The sequence below is a fragment of the Trichoderma breve genome, chromosome 6 (genome assembly GCF_028502605.1).
Source record: "Trichoderma breve strain T069 chromosome 6, whole genome shotgun sequence".
Taxonomy (NCBI): Eukaryota; Fungi; Ascomycota; class Sordariomycetes; order Hypocreales; family Hypocreaceae; genus Trichoderma; species Trichoderma breve.
Genome location: NC_079237.1, coordinates 3,399,217 through 3,413,573, shown reverse-complemented (window position 1 = coordinate 3,413,573; position 14,357 = coordinate 3,399,217). Strand labels below are relative to the sequence as shown.

Sequence of the window (14,357 nt, the reverse complement as noted above, 5' to 3'; positions counted from 1 at the left end):
GCTGGGGCACCTCTCACCTACGACGTTAGGTAGGTACTTGGTCCATGGCCTGACGGTAGTTGGAGAATCATCATAGGCAATTCTTTTCTACACTATCCCCTCTCATCATCGTTCATCAGTGATGTCTGAATGTGCCCTGTGATATTGATACACACTCCTGAAGGCAGCAGGCCGATTACGGCATTCATCCTGTGGCTTATCATCAAAGGTTCTATGCACACAGTTGGATGTGCCTTCACTTAAGTTAGTTTGCTAGGTATGTAGGCAGAGCCAAACATCAACTTGTATAACAGAAACTTGTTCAATAAATCAGGCTCCAATAGATCATTTTCGGTGGGTACCCTCCTTGCTATCATGTTTGCTCATTCCCAATGTCCTTCGCTTCCAAATACGTCCCAATGTCCCCCTCAAGGTTCTTTTCAGTCATCCCAAGTGTTTTTAATAGTTATATACGGGCTTCTGTGATCATCTCGTCGCCCCTCTTGGTATTCCCATGTGTCTCTCTCGATCTGTTACTTCGGATTCTTTCCAGCAAATACCCCCAGAGTGTTGTAGGCCATACTCCATATAGAAAACATAGGAGCCTAAAAGGGAGTTCGACTATCATGACAAGAATGCATCCATAACAGAAGATGACATTCATAGACTCATCTCTGACCTTGAGCTGCTCAATCCATGCGAAAAAGCGAATGATGAGCAAGGTATCAAGGAACACAGCGTATAAAACCGGAAGGTCTCCCTTCTGAATCTTCTTGATGAAGGAAGATACGTATCGTGGATCGAACATCAGTACACCCTTGATGGCCTTGCAAAGGAATACAATGGTGATGAAAATGCATTCCATTTGATCCGTAATTAGATTCAGATGGCGAAAGCCGCTTACAAGATAGATCAACCAGCCGCCGAGCGCAGAGAATGTAAGCGCATTGTAAATGCCTATTCCAATAAAGAGCCTGATAAAGAATGGATGAGGCGGGTCGTACATTTTTGAGCACTAAAACTATTGCCAGAGGAATTGTGACAAGACACTGAGCCGAGATAGTTGAAACGTGTAGATAATGTTCCAGCTAAAGTAAAGATCAATAGCGAAACGAAAGATGGTTGTTTCGAGATCTCTACCTCTTTCCTAAGAGATGTCAAACAGTGGTGAAGAAGTTCAAAGGCAGTCCGTAGCAGGCGTAGAGTATTGAGTGCTGAAGGGGGGGAGCTGGATGAAGACACGCGCAGAGCGAAGCAGTATTTATGCTTCGCCCTTACCGCTATGTAAGAGGTTATCTGAAATTACTGAGTACATTTACGCGCAACCAGTCGGAAGTTCTTTGTTCAAATTTGTGCTCGTGACCTAGGATGATTCGGGTTTGAGTTTGCCGAAGCTTCGAGGGGCAACATAGGCAACAAAGGGGACAAAAGGGACAAAGAAAAGAACCGCCATAAATATATCGGACTAATGCGTAAATATAACCAGACAGTTACACGAACATAACTCGTGGCTCTGCAATTACGCGCTCTCAGTCCCATAATGTAATATAACTGGATGGCCAATCCTAGGCAGTTCTCTAACATTGTACATATCTACCATCCCAAGTCGTCCATTTGCGGATGTTGATGGTCATCTCATCGCTCATACTTATGCTACGTCTGGGAGATTGTCTTTGTTCGAATTCACTTGGTGAGTTGGGATGACGCCAATCCGAGTTTGCTTGCAGTGGTTTCAAGGGAAAACAAAGGGGCCAATTTCCTTATTGTCTCTAACTTAATTCTCAGGTCGTCGATTTCCATATGTTATAGGGAGCTTTTGTGATAGACTTATAGCGGTAATTTAGTGCTGAACATTAAAAAATCGATTCATTCACAATGTCGTGAGTCTAGCTCCTGATGCGGCCAAACTACTAGGTATCAAACACGTCAAGTCACAAACAGCTCATGTCACATACTTTACAACATTTACAATACATTTATTACAATCAATTGGGTAGCTTTTTACTCGGAAGGTGTATTAAATTCTCCACCGCCTACATGTATTTAGATCATACTTCTCAGCTGGCCTTCTCACTGTCCCTCTACATCCCTCTCGATTCTTTCCGCCATTCCCACGATTTCCAAGCTTTCCGTCCTTCCTGCCCTTCCTGCCCTTCCCTCCCTTCCCAAGCTTTCTATGATATCTTGCATTCTCGACATCATTATATTCATATTCACTCTCTCGGCGTCTCGTTTATCGTGGATATGTTGAGCTTGCGCAACCCACCAGTGCTCTTCAAAACAGTAGAACCAGATGTGATCCAACCATCCCCATGCCAGAGCAAAAATACATGCAATGCAATATGCGACGTTCTCTGTTTCTTCACGGATCTTAAAGTGCGATAGCCAAGTAGAAAGACGAATGAAGAAAACGATTCGAACGGCCATGTCGGCAAGGAAAGCCCAATGCTTGGGGAACACGGCAAAGAGGCCCAAAAGCCTGGGGAATGAAGGCGCGTAGTATTGGGGAAAGAGGGTGACGAAAAAACAAAGGAAATGGGAAACGGCCCAGAAAGTAAAGAAGGAAAATGCAGCTTTGCCGTATCTTGTATCTCCGCCTCGATGCCGATGGTCAAATTCTTGAAATAGACGACACAGCCATATATCGAGGACGACGTATCCAGCCGTGGAGAATGCAAAATAAAAAACTATGAATGCGTAGTGTATAACATCCTTGGCTCGCATCTTTGCTAGACGGCTTGTAACACGGCGTTTGATATGGGGCGTCGGGTTGCAGTGTTGGATTGAAGCGTCAGGTGGAGATGCAAACAAAGTGCATGTAGTGAGCGAGATGAATGAGCTAGACAACCGCAAAGAAAGACAGTACAGCAGTTGTGCCAAAAACGTGTTTCCCGCTGCTGATGGGACACCAAGAAGAGGTCAGGAGTAGAGAAGAAATAGTAGAGATAGAGTGGTGATTGTTGAAGAGAAGAGTTGGGTGAGAACAGTTGAAGAGCAAAGATCTCATGAGAGGGATTTATACTCGCCATTGTCACTAGCAAACGCACGCACCCCATGATGTAGAGTTCTTTTCTGAACGATTGCGGGATCTGAGTGTTTCTCTAAAACTACGATTCTTAGTTAAAGCTCATTGTAGGCTCAAAGAAGAGAAAGTTGGTACGACCTCGGGGGAACACTTTGTTCAAACATGTCCTTGTTCATCGGGGATACCGGCCTCGGCCTGGTACCGAAGCTTCAAGGGAGAACAAAGGCGGTTTGCCAAGAACACAAGAGACTTCAACTGGGGTCAAGCATGTAGGGCTTTGACGCCGTGTTTGTTTCACAATCGTAACCAAGGCAGCTTCGTACAAAAAATCGCATATTAATTTTCAGTCAGCGATCGGGATTATGTATTTCAGGCAGATGCTGATGAGAAATCAAGTTAGCTGACCAACACACCAATGACTGCGTGTAGTTCAAGTGTCAGAATGAGATACGAGGGAAGCCCTTGTCTTTTAGCATCTTAGTAGTAACTGCCTGTGTCTACCTCTTCAAATCATCTACTACTATGAGAAATTTCCGCTGCTGTCAATATTTTCTTCCAGTATCTCCTACTATTGCTTCCTTTTTTAGTATCTACTACTATACTTACATTTCTCTGGTATCTACTACTATATTTACATTTCTCTAGTATCTGCTACTATATTTACATTTCTCTAGTATCTGCTACTATATTTACATTTCTCTAGTATCTGCTACTGTATTTACATTTCTCTAGTATCTGCTACTGTATTTACATTTCTCTAGTATCTGCTACTGTATTTACATTTCTCTAGTATCTGCTACTGTATTTACATTTCTCTAGTATCTGCTACTGTATTTACATTTCTCTAGTATCTGCTACTGTATTTGCATTTCTCTAGTTGCTAGTAGTATTGCCCACAACTTACTTATGTAGCTTTAAATCTAGGAGATGAACGGGATACTAAATAGCCGACTTGTAGTGCCGGCTGGTATTCCCCTATATATAATGCTCGCTATATATTTCTCCGTAACTATCTTTGCCGATGATACCAACATAGCTTTCCATTCTAGGTTCTCATTGCTCATCCCGGTTATCTTCTGAACCGGCATTCTCCATTCTCCCCATTGTCTGCTTCGCCACTCTCACGGACCACCGGCGATTCATGTGCATTAACATCTAGGTAGTAATAGTGCCGATACAAAAAAAAAAAAAAAAAAAATGAGCAGCAAAAGAACGCAAATGGAAGATGAATTGCGTAGAGAACGGTAGCTGAAGTGCAATATTGGGCACTCCGAGAATCACCAGCGGCCTTGAATTGTCCATGCCACTTCGGAAACTGATATACCAAGAAAATATCAAAACCCAGCATAATGCTACCGAATATGAACCCGAGTCTATTAAACGGATTTCTGTAACCTCGAGGTTGGAATTTGTAAAGTCTGTACAAGCTCACAACAAACATTATTCCATGGCCGACAATGGTGATGCTGCGCGCGAGCAAGGCAACAATGGCGTAGTTCTTATCTGCGGATCGAGACTGGCTGCGAAACGCAGGAAAAGCAGGCAATAGCCACGAATAGACGAATGTGAATCCAATTATAAAGCAACCGTGGAATAGAGCCAAGATTATATATTGACGTCGGCTGAAGCTGAGTGTGGATTTGTCATTGGAGGGCTCGTGAGGCGACATGGATGGAAGTGTAAATGCAGCTTTGGTGGATAAAGTAGCGATGAATGATGATAAAGGAGATGCATGACGTGAGAAGGTAAAGGGCTAGGGGAGTATTTATATGTCACTGTTACCATTAAAGAAGTACACAGGTACCTAATGATGCGAATAAAGTACCTTGAAGTGTCTTTATTGGAAACTGATATGTTCTTGGGAAAGTCTTTGTTCAGACTTGCCTTTGTCCATCGGGGATACCGGTCTGGGTTTCATCTGAGGCTTCAAGGGAGAACAAAGGCGATTAAATGAGAAGAGGTTGATACAACTTTTGGAGCCTTAACCTTGATGAGTGACTAAACTCTCATAAGTACCTACGCAATATTTCTTCGTAGGCGTAACAGCCCGAATTTCTAGAATTATCTCACGAGTCCGTAAATGCTCACGCTTAGCTTGATATGACCCATTTTGTAATTCCTTGGTACTATTATTTACATATATCGCAAAAGTATCCTACATAGGTAGGCAACAATGGGCTGCTCTGTATCAACGTATGGTCCGTTACGTCTGGCTCCTTCCGCAGCCAAACAGTTAAACAAGTAACGTCTTAAAGATTTGTAGCATGTTGCATCATTTACCATTACCAGAATTGTTATTCTTCCCACTAGTGCGATTTTCCACTGTAATATAGGTATCAATTTGGATAAAGGATTAAAGATTTAACTAGTATCCGTGAATCTTTCTCAGTAGGCATCTTTGCCAGCTGTACCAACAAACATGTAGCCTTTTACTCTAGGTTTTCGTCGTCCATGCCCGTTATATTCTCAACTGCCTCTGTTATTCTTTTCACGGTTGATTCGGCCTCCTTTAACAGTCTGCCGAAGCTTCATACATTCATCCTTCTATAGTATGAAGAGCAAGGATGAAGAGCGTAATAAGCCGGTAATAACCAGTAAAAGAGCATCCATGCAAAATTGGATGCAAGGAGGACGGTGGCTAATGTGCAGTATGTGGCACTCCGGAATTCACCACTGGCCTTAAATTGCGCATGCCACTGAAGGAACTGATGCAGGAATACGCCCTCAAACAACCCCTGGAAAATATCGACGACCGGATGTAATCTATAGGGGAAGCTCACGGAACCCTCAGATTGGAATTTGTAATGCCTTCTCAAGTCAATCCGAAGTAATATTGCATTGTGGATAATCATGAAGATAAATATAATGAAGATAATAAGGGCGTAAACTTCATCTTCGGATCGATTCTGATCGGTAAACTCATAGTAAGTAGGCAGGAGCCACGCATCGACGAGTGTGAGTCCAATCGCAAAGCCGTAGTTAATCAGAAGTGTGAGCATAAATGCAAAATGGATGAATATTCGTATGCATGGAGCACCGGGAGACTCGTTAGACGGCATTCGATTAATGTATAAACGCAGCTTTGACGGGCAAAGTAGCGGGAAGTGGCGAATAAATAAACAGAATAAACAGATGGCTGATGGCGAAAGATGATAGAAAGTAATTATGATAAGAATTCTTGCATTATTACTAAATGGGCGGCAATATGGGATCAAGGTATAAGAAGCAATAGCAGTTGTAAGTGCAGAGTGTTGATTCTAGAGGAGAAGAATTGGATGAAGGTGGAAGGTAAAGAGTCAAAAGAGGTGTTTATATGTCACTGCTACTCTCAAAGAAGCGCATGTCTGACGCCGTTAGTGAGGTATGGGTAAAAGTCTTTGTTCAAACTTGCCTTTGTTAACGGGACGATTCTGAGTTTCATTCGCCCAGGCGGTTGCTTCAAGGGTGGATAGGGGTGGTCGACTGAGAACAGAAGATGTTGGTATAAGTCTAGGGGTTTTATCTTGACACCCTGTGCTCAGCTGAGCAATGAGCAAAGTTTACACATCACTCACTATAGTAGGTTATAGATGGAATAAATATATTTGACACCCAATGGAACTATTAACATCATCATGTCCTAGTAGTGTTATGCTGGGCGACATATATCAATTCTCAATCACTGATCCAGATCATCATGCCCAAGGTCTGTAGGCGCCCTTCTTACCACCCGCATCACCCACATCAAGCTTTGTATATGAGCCTCTCGGTGTATCCCAATCTCTTAGACTCCTTGTGAATCTGTCTGATCCGGTACAGATGGGTTCTCTTCTCTGGGAACTATATGTAATTTCTTGCCCCACCAGTGCCTTCCACACCACCCTATAAACTTCTCAAAACAGTTTTCTAAATCAATTTTAGAACGATGCTTAAAACTGTCGTGGAATTCGTTCCAAGTCCATCCCTTCTTGCGGGAGCACGCCATAAACACCAGCACGCATATACCGATGGCGAGCAAGACAATTGACGCGAGGAGAAGAGCGCCCATTAGCGCAAGCTCAAACGACAAAAGAACAATCAATGCGATACAGGCCTTTCGTTTTGGAGATTCTCCCCGGGCTGTAAAATAAGGAAGCCACTTGCTCAAACGTGCCAGCAGCAGACTATCGACAGTCACAAAGCCGGAAAGCAAAAGGATAAGAACAATACCGAGTATAACAGCAACACAAATCGCCTGGCCTTTGGAGATTCGGATATCCTTCTTTTTGTTGGATATTTCATGTCGTAATAAGCAAAGACAACATGCGCACAAACCAAGACAAATGACCAGAATCAGGATAAGAGTTAACAATATAGGCGAGGTAGCCTTGATGACGCAAGCCACAAAGCCAAAGAGGCCGAATTTGCTATCTCCGATTCGATGCTGGTTCCCAAACTCGTGGGATCTTCGCCAAAACCACCAGGCGAAGAAGCCGTTTACCCCAACCCAGACAGTGATGGTAATGTATATGCCATACCCAACAAGTAGAGCCAATAATAAGGAGGCGAGCCCAGTCTTTTCCCCCATTGGAAAGTTTAGAACGTGGTGTTTGATCGGGAGGTCTGGTTGAGGCGCGAAGGCTATTTTGACTGGCGAAACAGCAGACGGCTGTAGAGAAATGGATGGCTAAACAATGGCAGATGGAAGGGAGTCAGTACGTATTTAGAATCGACGAAGCAGTAGCAGGTGAAGAGTGTTGCTTGTTGAAGAGAGGAGTTGGAGGAAACATAGCAGAACGATGAAGCGTGGTGGAGGCTTTTATACGCCGTTCCCGTCAAAGAACCATTCACCAAGCGTTGTTCAGCGAGTCTACCATATACCTTGCAAAAGTGAGCTCCTTTGTTTACTTTTGCCTTTGTCGGCCTGGGTGATTCTAGCGAAACATGTTTGCTATAGCTTCAACGGGTATGAGGCCGGGATTCTCACGGCTAGTGAGCGATTGAATAGCGCCCAGAGCTGGGGCTATGCAATAAAACGGCGGATAGGTGCAGGAAAATGAACAAAGGGAACATAATGATTCTTTGTTCTTTGTTCGTTTGTACATGCAGTTGAAACCACCCGCACCCAATCATTCTCAGTTGTATATTAGAGTGGGATATTGGGCCTATCCGCTGCCTGGGTATTTTCTATTTATAAAAAGTACTACTAGGTAGGTACTACGCAAAATTGATTGTGATTGAATGACGGAAAGCTTTGTCTTTCTGATAGGCGACAAGAGTGAATGCATTGTTTTGCTTTGTAGTCTCTACAAGCAGTTGCAGACTGGTGATACACGGAGTACATGTATACAACGGACCAATGATCGCTTTCTTACACTTGCAAAGTGCCCTACTAGGTATCGTAAGAATATCCATACCAAGTCAAAGTAATGTCACTTAAGCTACAAATTGATTTGGCGGGTGTTGTTGGATGCTGCTATAGGTACATGTAGTTAAAGTCAGAGTTGACAAGTCTCCATGGTGAGTGTCCACGGCTTGCTCTGACAAACACCCATACAAACAGACATGGCGATGCTCTTGAGTTTGTTGCATCGCAATTAAATCTAAGTGGTGAGAACTTGATAAAGAAAAATATAATTCGACATCATTGATGCAAGGAGAGCGTGAGTGTCGCAACGATGAACCACACCCAACCAATCGTCGTATTGAAGAAGATGAAGATGCAAGCACTGATTCGTTAGGTAGAGGCCGCAGGCTTCATGTTGTGGCGGTGCTGCATGCCTGACGATGGCGGTGCAAACTCGCCCTCGCGCTCAGCCCAACGGATGGATCCTCCATTCCTCCTCCTGATTGATCGACTCGATGCTGCAGATGCAGATGCAGATGTCGCTGCATCTTAGCAGCTTAACAACGCATAGGCAATTGTCGCCCTGCAGCGTGATAGCTCACAAACATTTGAGTTCTCACAAACTCAACAAATCCCCAGCGTGACCACCACCGGAATCCACCGCCCAGCCACCTCGTGCACCTGCTGTGGAACCACGACACACGACACCAGACACGATGGCCACAGACGACAAGGTTCCGCTCAGGCCGCATCCCCTAGGCCTAGGTGAGAGGCCTAGGTGAAGGTTTGGACGGCGCTTGCCAGGGGGTTCAATCGCTAGGACTGACGCTGGACACGGATGCGATGAATCAGTGCAGAACACGGGGGCGGTTGGACGACTGGACCCCTGGTAGCTTAAATGCGTTGATGCCCTGGGCGAGGACAGCAAAGACTTGAAAACCTTGACGAACCGACGTGGCCCTGCTGATGCTGGTTCTGGTTCTGGTTCTGCAGACGTCAACGAGCAGCTGATGCCTCGTATTTAACGGACACACAGACCTCTCTTCTCTTCTCTTCTCGACGACAAAAGACACAGACAGAGATACAGACACAGACACACACAGACAAAGACGCGACCCCGACTCCGTTCAGTCTCTTCATTCATCTGTTCAACTCCCAGACTCCTTTCAACCCCCTCCCACGAACGATGCCTGCCTTCACCGGCACCACGCCCGAGTCCATGCTCGGGCGCAACGACTCCCTCAACCCCGAGGCCACCTGCAAAGGCTTCACCTCCAACGGCCGTCCCTGCCGCCGCCCCGTCTCTCCTTCAGGCCACCCGCCGCGCAAGAACGGAAAGAAACTGGCGCCCAGCAACGATGACGGCGAAGACTCGTACTGCTGGCAGCACAAGGACCAAGCTGGGCGCTCGACGCGCAAGTCGAGTTCGACCCCGCGGCCGTCTCCCTACGGCGGCGGCATCGCCGAAGAGCGCTCCAGCCTGGATACCCTCGCCGACAGGCTGGGCCTGGTGGACCTGAATGCTCGACCTGGCCGGTACGATCCCGAGAAGCGCTACGGCGACGAGAGGCCCCCCAAGCCAAAGTCATCCACCTTTTGTTTCTGCTTCACCGTGCCGGAAGAGGACTTTGATGAGCCTCCCCGACCTGCTCAGCCTAGACCGCAACCTCAGCCTGTCCAGCATACTCGACCGTCAACCTCCTCAGCCCGTCCGCAAGGTCACTCTCGCCCTACCACCTCTTCGGCCCCGACAGCAGGCCACCTCAAGTCTCTCATCCCAGACGCTCTCGATGCCCACACAACCACGACTCTCATGGCTGAAGTCGCCAAACCGCCCTCTGACGCCGACGAACCCGGCTACATCTACATGTTCTGGCTGACGCCCGAATCCGCCGAACCAGCCCCTGTTGACGCCGCAAGAAGCCTCCTCCAGCCTCCCCCTCACAACGGCGGCAGCCGCAGCAGAAGCCCTAGCGACGTTGTTTCTTCCTTTAACAAGAACAGCAGGGACCCCAAACCAAAGACGATGCTCCTCAAGATCGGCCGCGCTGCCAATGTCCAGCGCCGCATGGCCCAATGGTCTCGCCAATGCGGCCACGACATCACCCTGCTCCGCTTCTACCCTTACATTTCCTCATCTACTCCTTCATCTTACGATGCTTCTTCTGCGTCTCATGCCAGAGGACGGGCTCCTTCTCCACTTTCTGCGGCCTCTCCCCACCCCACGCCTCACGTTAAAAAGGTAGAGCGCCTCATTCACCTTGAGCTCGGCGGAATGGGCCTTCGCGCCGATCTTGGTGCTTGCGAAGCCTGTGGACGAGAGCACAAGGAGTGGTTCGAAGTCGAAGCTACGCGGGACGGCGTCAGGATGGTGGACGACATTATTCGACGATGGGTGGGCTGGGATGACGGTGCTCTTGTGAGTGGACGATGATTGATGAGGGATGGATTGGTTTGATGAGCGAAGGAATACGTTTATGAGCGGAGGAATATGTTTATATGCGCATTGAAATGTTTCGCGATGGTTTTGAAGCATGATGCTTATATGGCATGGCATGGCATGGAACGGCGTTTATGACTCCCAGAATAGAATACAGACAGACAGACAGACATATAGTATACCGCTTAGAAATGAATTGAGCGTTACAGCATTTATACAATGATTCATTGCAGTCTCTAAAAGTGAATCGTCATGTCTTGATCTGTCTCAGCATCAATCCTCAGCAGCATATTGACAAGAAAATAGCCCTCCAGGAGAAGCACATCCCATTTATCAAGATTGATCAGTGCTAAGTCTCCTATTAAAATAGATGCCCTGTACTCTCCACTCAAATAAAATTCATCAATAGTTTCGACTGACGTTCATCCGTAGTATACATCACTTATCGTAGTTCGATGTACATCCCCCAAGTAGCGTGTGTCTCATATGAACAATCAGCGAGAATCCAACATGCGAATTAGAAGACGCAATAGTACGGCACTTTGGATGCTCTCCATCTTTTCCCCTTGGTACATTTTTCTACTAGGTTACTTTCTTTTACGTGCCCCTTCTTTCTTCTAGTGTCTCTTCTTTCTTCTACTATACTTACTTTCTTCTACTATACTTACTTTCTTCTACTGTCTTAGGTACTTTCTTCTATTTTCTCAGGTACTTTCTTCTATTTTCTCAGGTACTTTCTTCTATTTTCTCAAGTACTTTCTTCTATTTTCTCAAGTACTTTCTTCTACCTCTCCATTCATACCTACCTAGTAGGTAGCCAGTCGTTGTAGTTCAAAGCTAAACCCAGATTCTAGGTTTTGACTCGACTAACGAAATTTCAGATATTCGACCCATACTACAGAAGCCACAGAGCAGGTCATATGACGGTCAAAAAACAAGGCGAATTAAACCAAAAGGCTCGAATAATAAACTCTTTAGGGAATTAAGCAAGCTTCAAGCCCAAGAAAACTTGTATTGATTTTTATGTAAATGTATTAATACCTATTAGATATGCTCTCAACTGAGCTTGTTGAGCTTATATACCTGTACATACACACTTGACTGGATTACCACTTTAGAACCAGTCGTTGAACTCAATCGCTTAGTCACTATACTCCAGAGCAAACCGACTTCACCATCACTTCAGCCTTCAAACGCAATTCACATACATCAAGGCGGACAAATCAATGAAAAATTCAAAGCAAATGCAACATGTGATGGTATTGGTATAGTACGACTATTAAACATTTGCATCATAAGTTTCCTTGTAGGACGAGGCCACACTTCCCCCAGGGTATCAACTAAAGCCTACCGCCTGCACAAGATTATCATCGTCAAGATGTTATTAAATCTCCCATTTACTGGGTAGTCTCCTCCTCGTGAGTGTGGATCGGAGGCTTCTCGGTGTCGTGGGCAATCTTGGCCTCGACGTCGCCCTGCTCGGCACGGACAGTGAGGCTGGTTGCGACCTTGGTCTTCCAGGCGGGAGTTCCCAAGTAGGGAATGCCGTTGGGGTCCTCAAACATGGCCTCAGTCTCTTCCAAAGTCTTTCCGGCAGTCTCGGGGAAGACGAAGAAGACGTGGAAGAAGGCAACTGTGTTGAAGACGGCGAAGATGAGGTACGTCTTCCACTTGATGTTGGCAAAGGCCACGGGGGTAAAGAGACCCAGAGCGGTGTTGAAGGCCCAGTTTCCAGAGGTGGCCATGGCGACACCCTTACCTCGGAGACGAAGAGGGAACAGCTCCGGGGGATAGGTCCAGGAGACGGGACCCCAGGTGGGCGCAAAGGAAGCCACAAAGAGATAGGTGCAGGCGATGAGACCCTTGGCAGGGGCACCGGAGACACGCATCGACTGGGCAGCAACGTGGTCGATACCACCGGGAACGACTTCACCGTAGGTGGCGAGAATACCGGCGTTGGCATACATCCACAGGGCCATGAGGACGGAACCGATAAGAAGCGTGGGGCGGCGACCCCATTTGTCGACCCAGAGTAGGGCAGGAATAGTCATGAGAACGTTGATGATGTACTGAATGGACGAGGCAAGCAGGTTGGCATTGCCGCTGTAACCAGCCATGGAGAAGATGTTGGCAATGTAGTACACTGTAGGGAGAATCAATTAGTCCAATGGCGCTCTATAGGTAGTAGCATTCTAAAAGATACTTACTCATGACGTTCATGCCAGTCAGCTGCGACCAGATCTGAGTGAAGAGACCAATAAAGGTACGGTTGAGCATGCGAGGCTTGAACAGGTCGAGGTAGGTGACATCGGCATGCTGGCGCTCAAACTCGCACATATCCTTGATGTCCTGCAGTTCGTAGGCGACAAAGGGGTGGTTAGGGTCACCCTTGCCGTGGACGAGAGTAAGGACAGCTCGGCAGTCCTCCCAGCGGTCCTTGCGGGCGAGCCAACGAGGAGACTCGGGAAGGGGCATCATCATGAAGAAGAGGAAGAAGGCGGGGATCATCTGGAGACCCCATGGGATACGCCAGGCGGCGGTGTTGTAGCTGAGGGGGTTGTCATCGCCAATGAAGGAGCAGCCGTAGGAGATGTAGTACATGATGAGAATGCCCCAAGTGATGGCCCATTGCTGCATACCAATGAAGCGACCACGCTTGGAGGGAGGAGAGATTTCGGCAATGTAGACGGGGACCTGAGCAGATTCGATACCGACGGAGATACCGTTGATGATACGGGCGACAATGAGCATACCAATGTTTTGGGAGGCACAGGAGAGAGTGGAACCAATGACCCTGCAGGTGATGGCGGTTAGCAGGTGAAACATTTTTCTCCCTTTTTTTTCATTGTTCGTTTGCTCACCAGATGATACATCCGACCATGATGGAGTACTTTCGGCCCAGTCGATCAGACAGGGGACCCGAAATCAGAGCTCCCAGCCAGGAGCCAGCAGCCATGGAGGCGGTGATACCTCCCTGGACGAGAGACCGCGGACCACCACATTTGCCATCGGCCGTGGTTGGGGGGTTCTCATCCTGGTTGAAGTAGCAGAGATACGACTGCTCGGCCAGCTGGGCCGACACAGACGAGATGTCGAAGCCGAAGAGCGCGCCGCCGACGACGGACACGCCGGCAATCACGTAGATGTTGCCGATAGCCATGGCTCACTCTTGATGGTTTGTGTAGAGGACCTTGACCATGAATCGTGGTGACAGAGAACGGGAGCAAAAAAAGAGAGGAAGAGGGGATGAGAGAGAGGAAGGGGGAGGGCCTTATATATAGATATATGTAGCTCACTCTCCGTTACGCCGGAATTGTGCGAGCAGCTGCCAGTGAATGCTGCGGGCAGCTGTATGTGTCTGTGGCAGCTTCCTAGGTTTGCCAGGTCCAGGCATGTGGTCCGTGTCCGTGGGCAGAGCACAACGAGACAGACGATCCATCCATTGAATGCTTTTCTCAGACCCCGGCCTCTAGCTTTTTTAGTGTGCTGGAAGCTTTCCTGGGATTCTCCATGGGCAAGCAACAAGGCAGGAGAGTTGCTCGGGGCAAGCCACGGACCGGGGCTCCAGGATCGCCAGGATCCGGGGTATCGAGTACACGACACGCCCA

General features: G+C 47.2%; 2 protein-coding genes across 2 annotated transcripts; one reads left to right on the top strand and one right to left on the bottom strand.

The window, feature by feature from the left end:
• Window positions 1-9,495: 9,495 nt before the first annotated feature.
• T069G_09948 (uncharacterized protein) lies at window positions 9,496-10,743 on the top strand (the record flags this gene model as incomplete). The annotated part of the gene is made up of 1 exon (XM_056177158.1): window positions 9,496-10,743. One exon carries the CDS (start codon window positions 9,496-9,498, stop codon window positions 10,741-10,743), a length of 1,248 nt encoding a protein of 415 aa, XP_056025636.1.
• Window positions 10,744-12,146: 1,403 nt separating this feature from the next.
• Window positions 12,147-13,909, bottom strand: T069G_09947 (sugar transporter domain-containing protein; the record flags this gene model as incomplete). Its single annotated transcript, XM_056177157.1, has 3 exons — window positions 12,147-12,892; window positions 12,957-13,543; window positions 13,611-13,909. The coding sequence occupies 3 exons, from the start codon at window positions 13,907-13,909 to the stop codon at window positions 12,147-12,149; spliced, it is 1,632 nt and encodes a 543-aa protein (XP_056025635.1).
• Window positions 13,910-14,357: the final 448 nt, after the last annotated feature.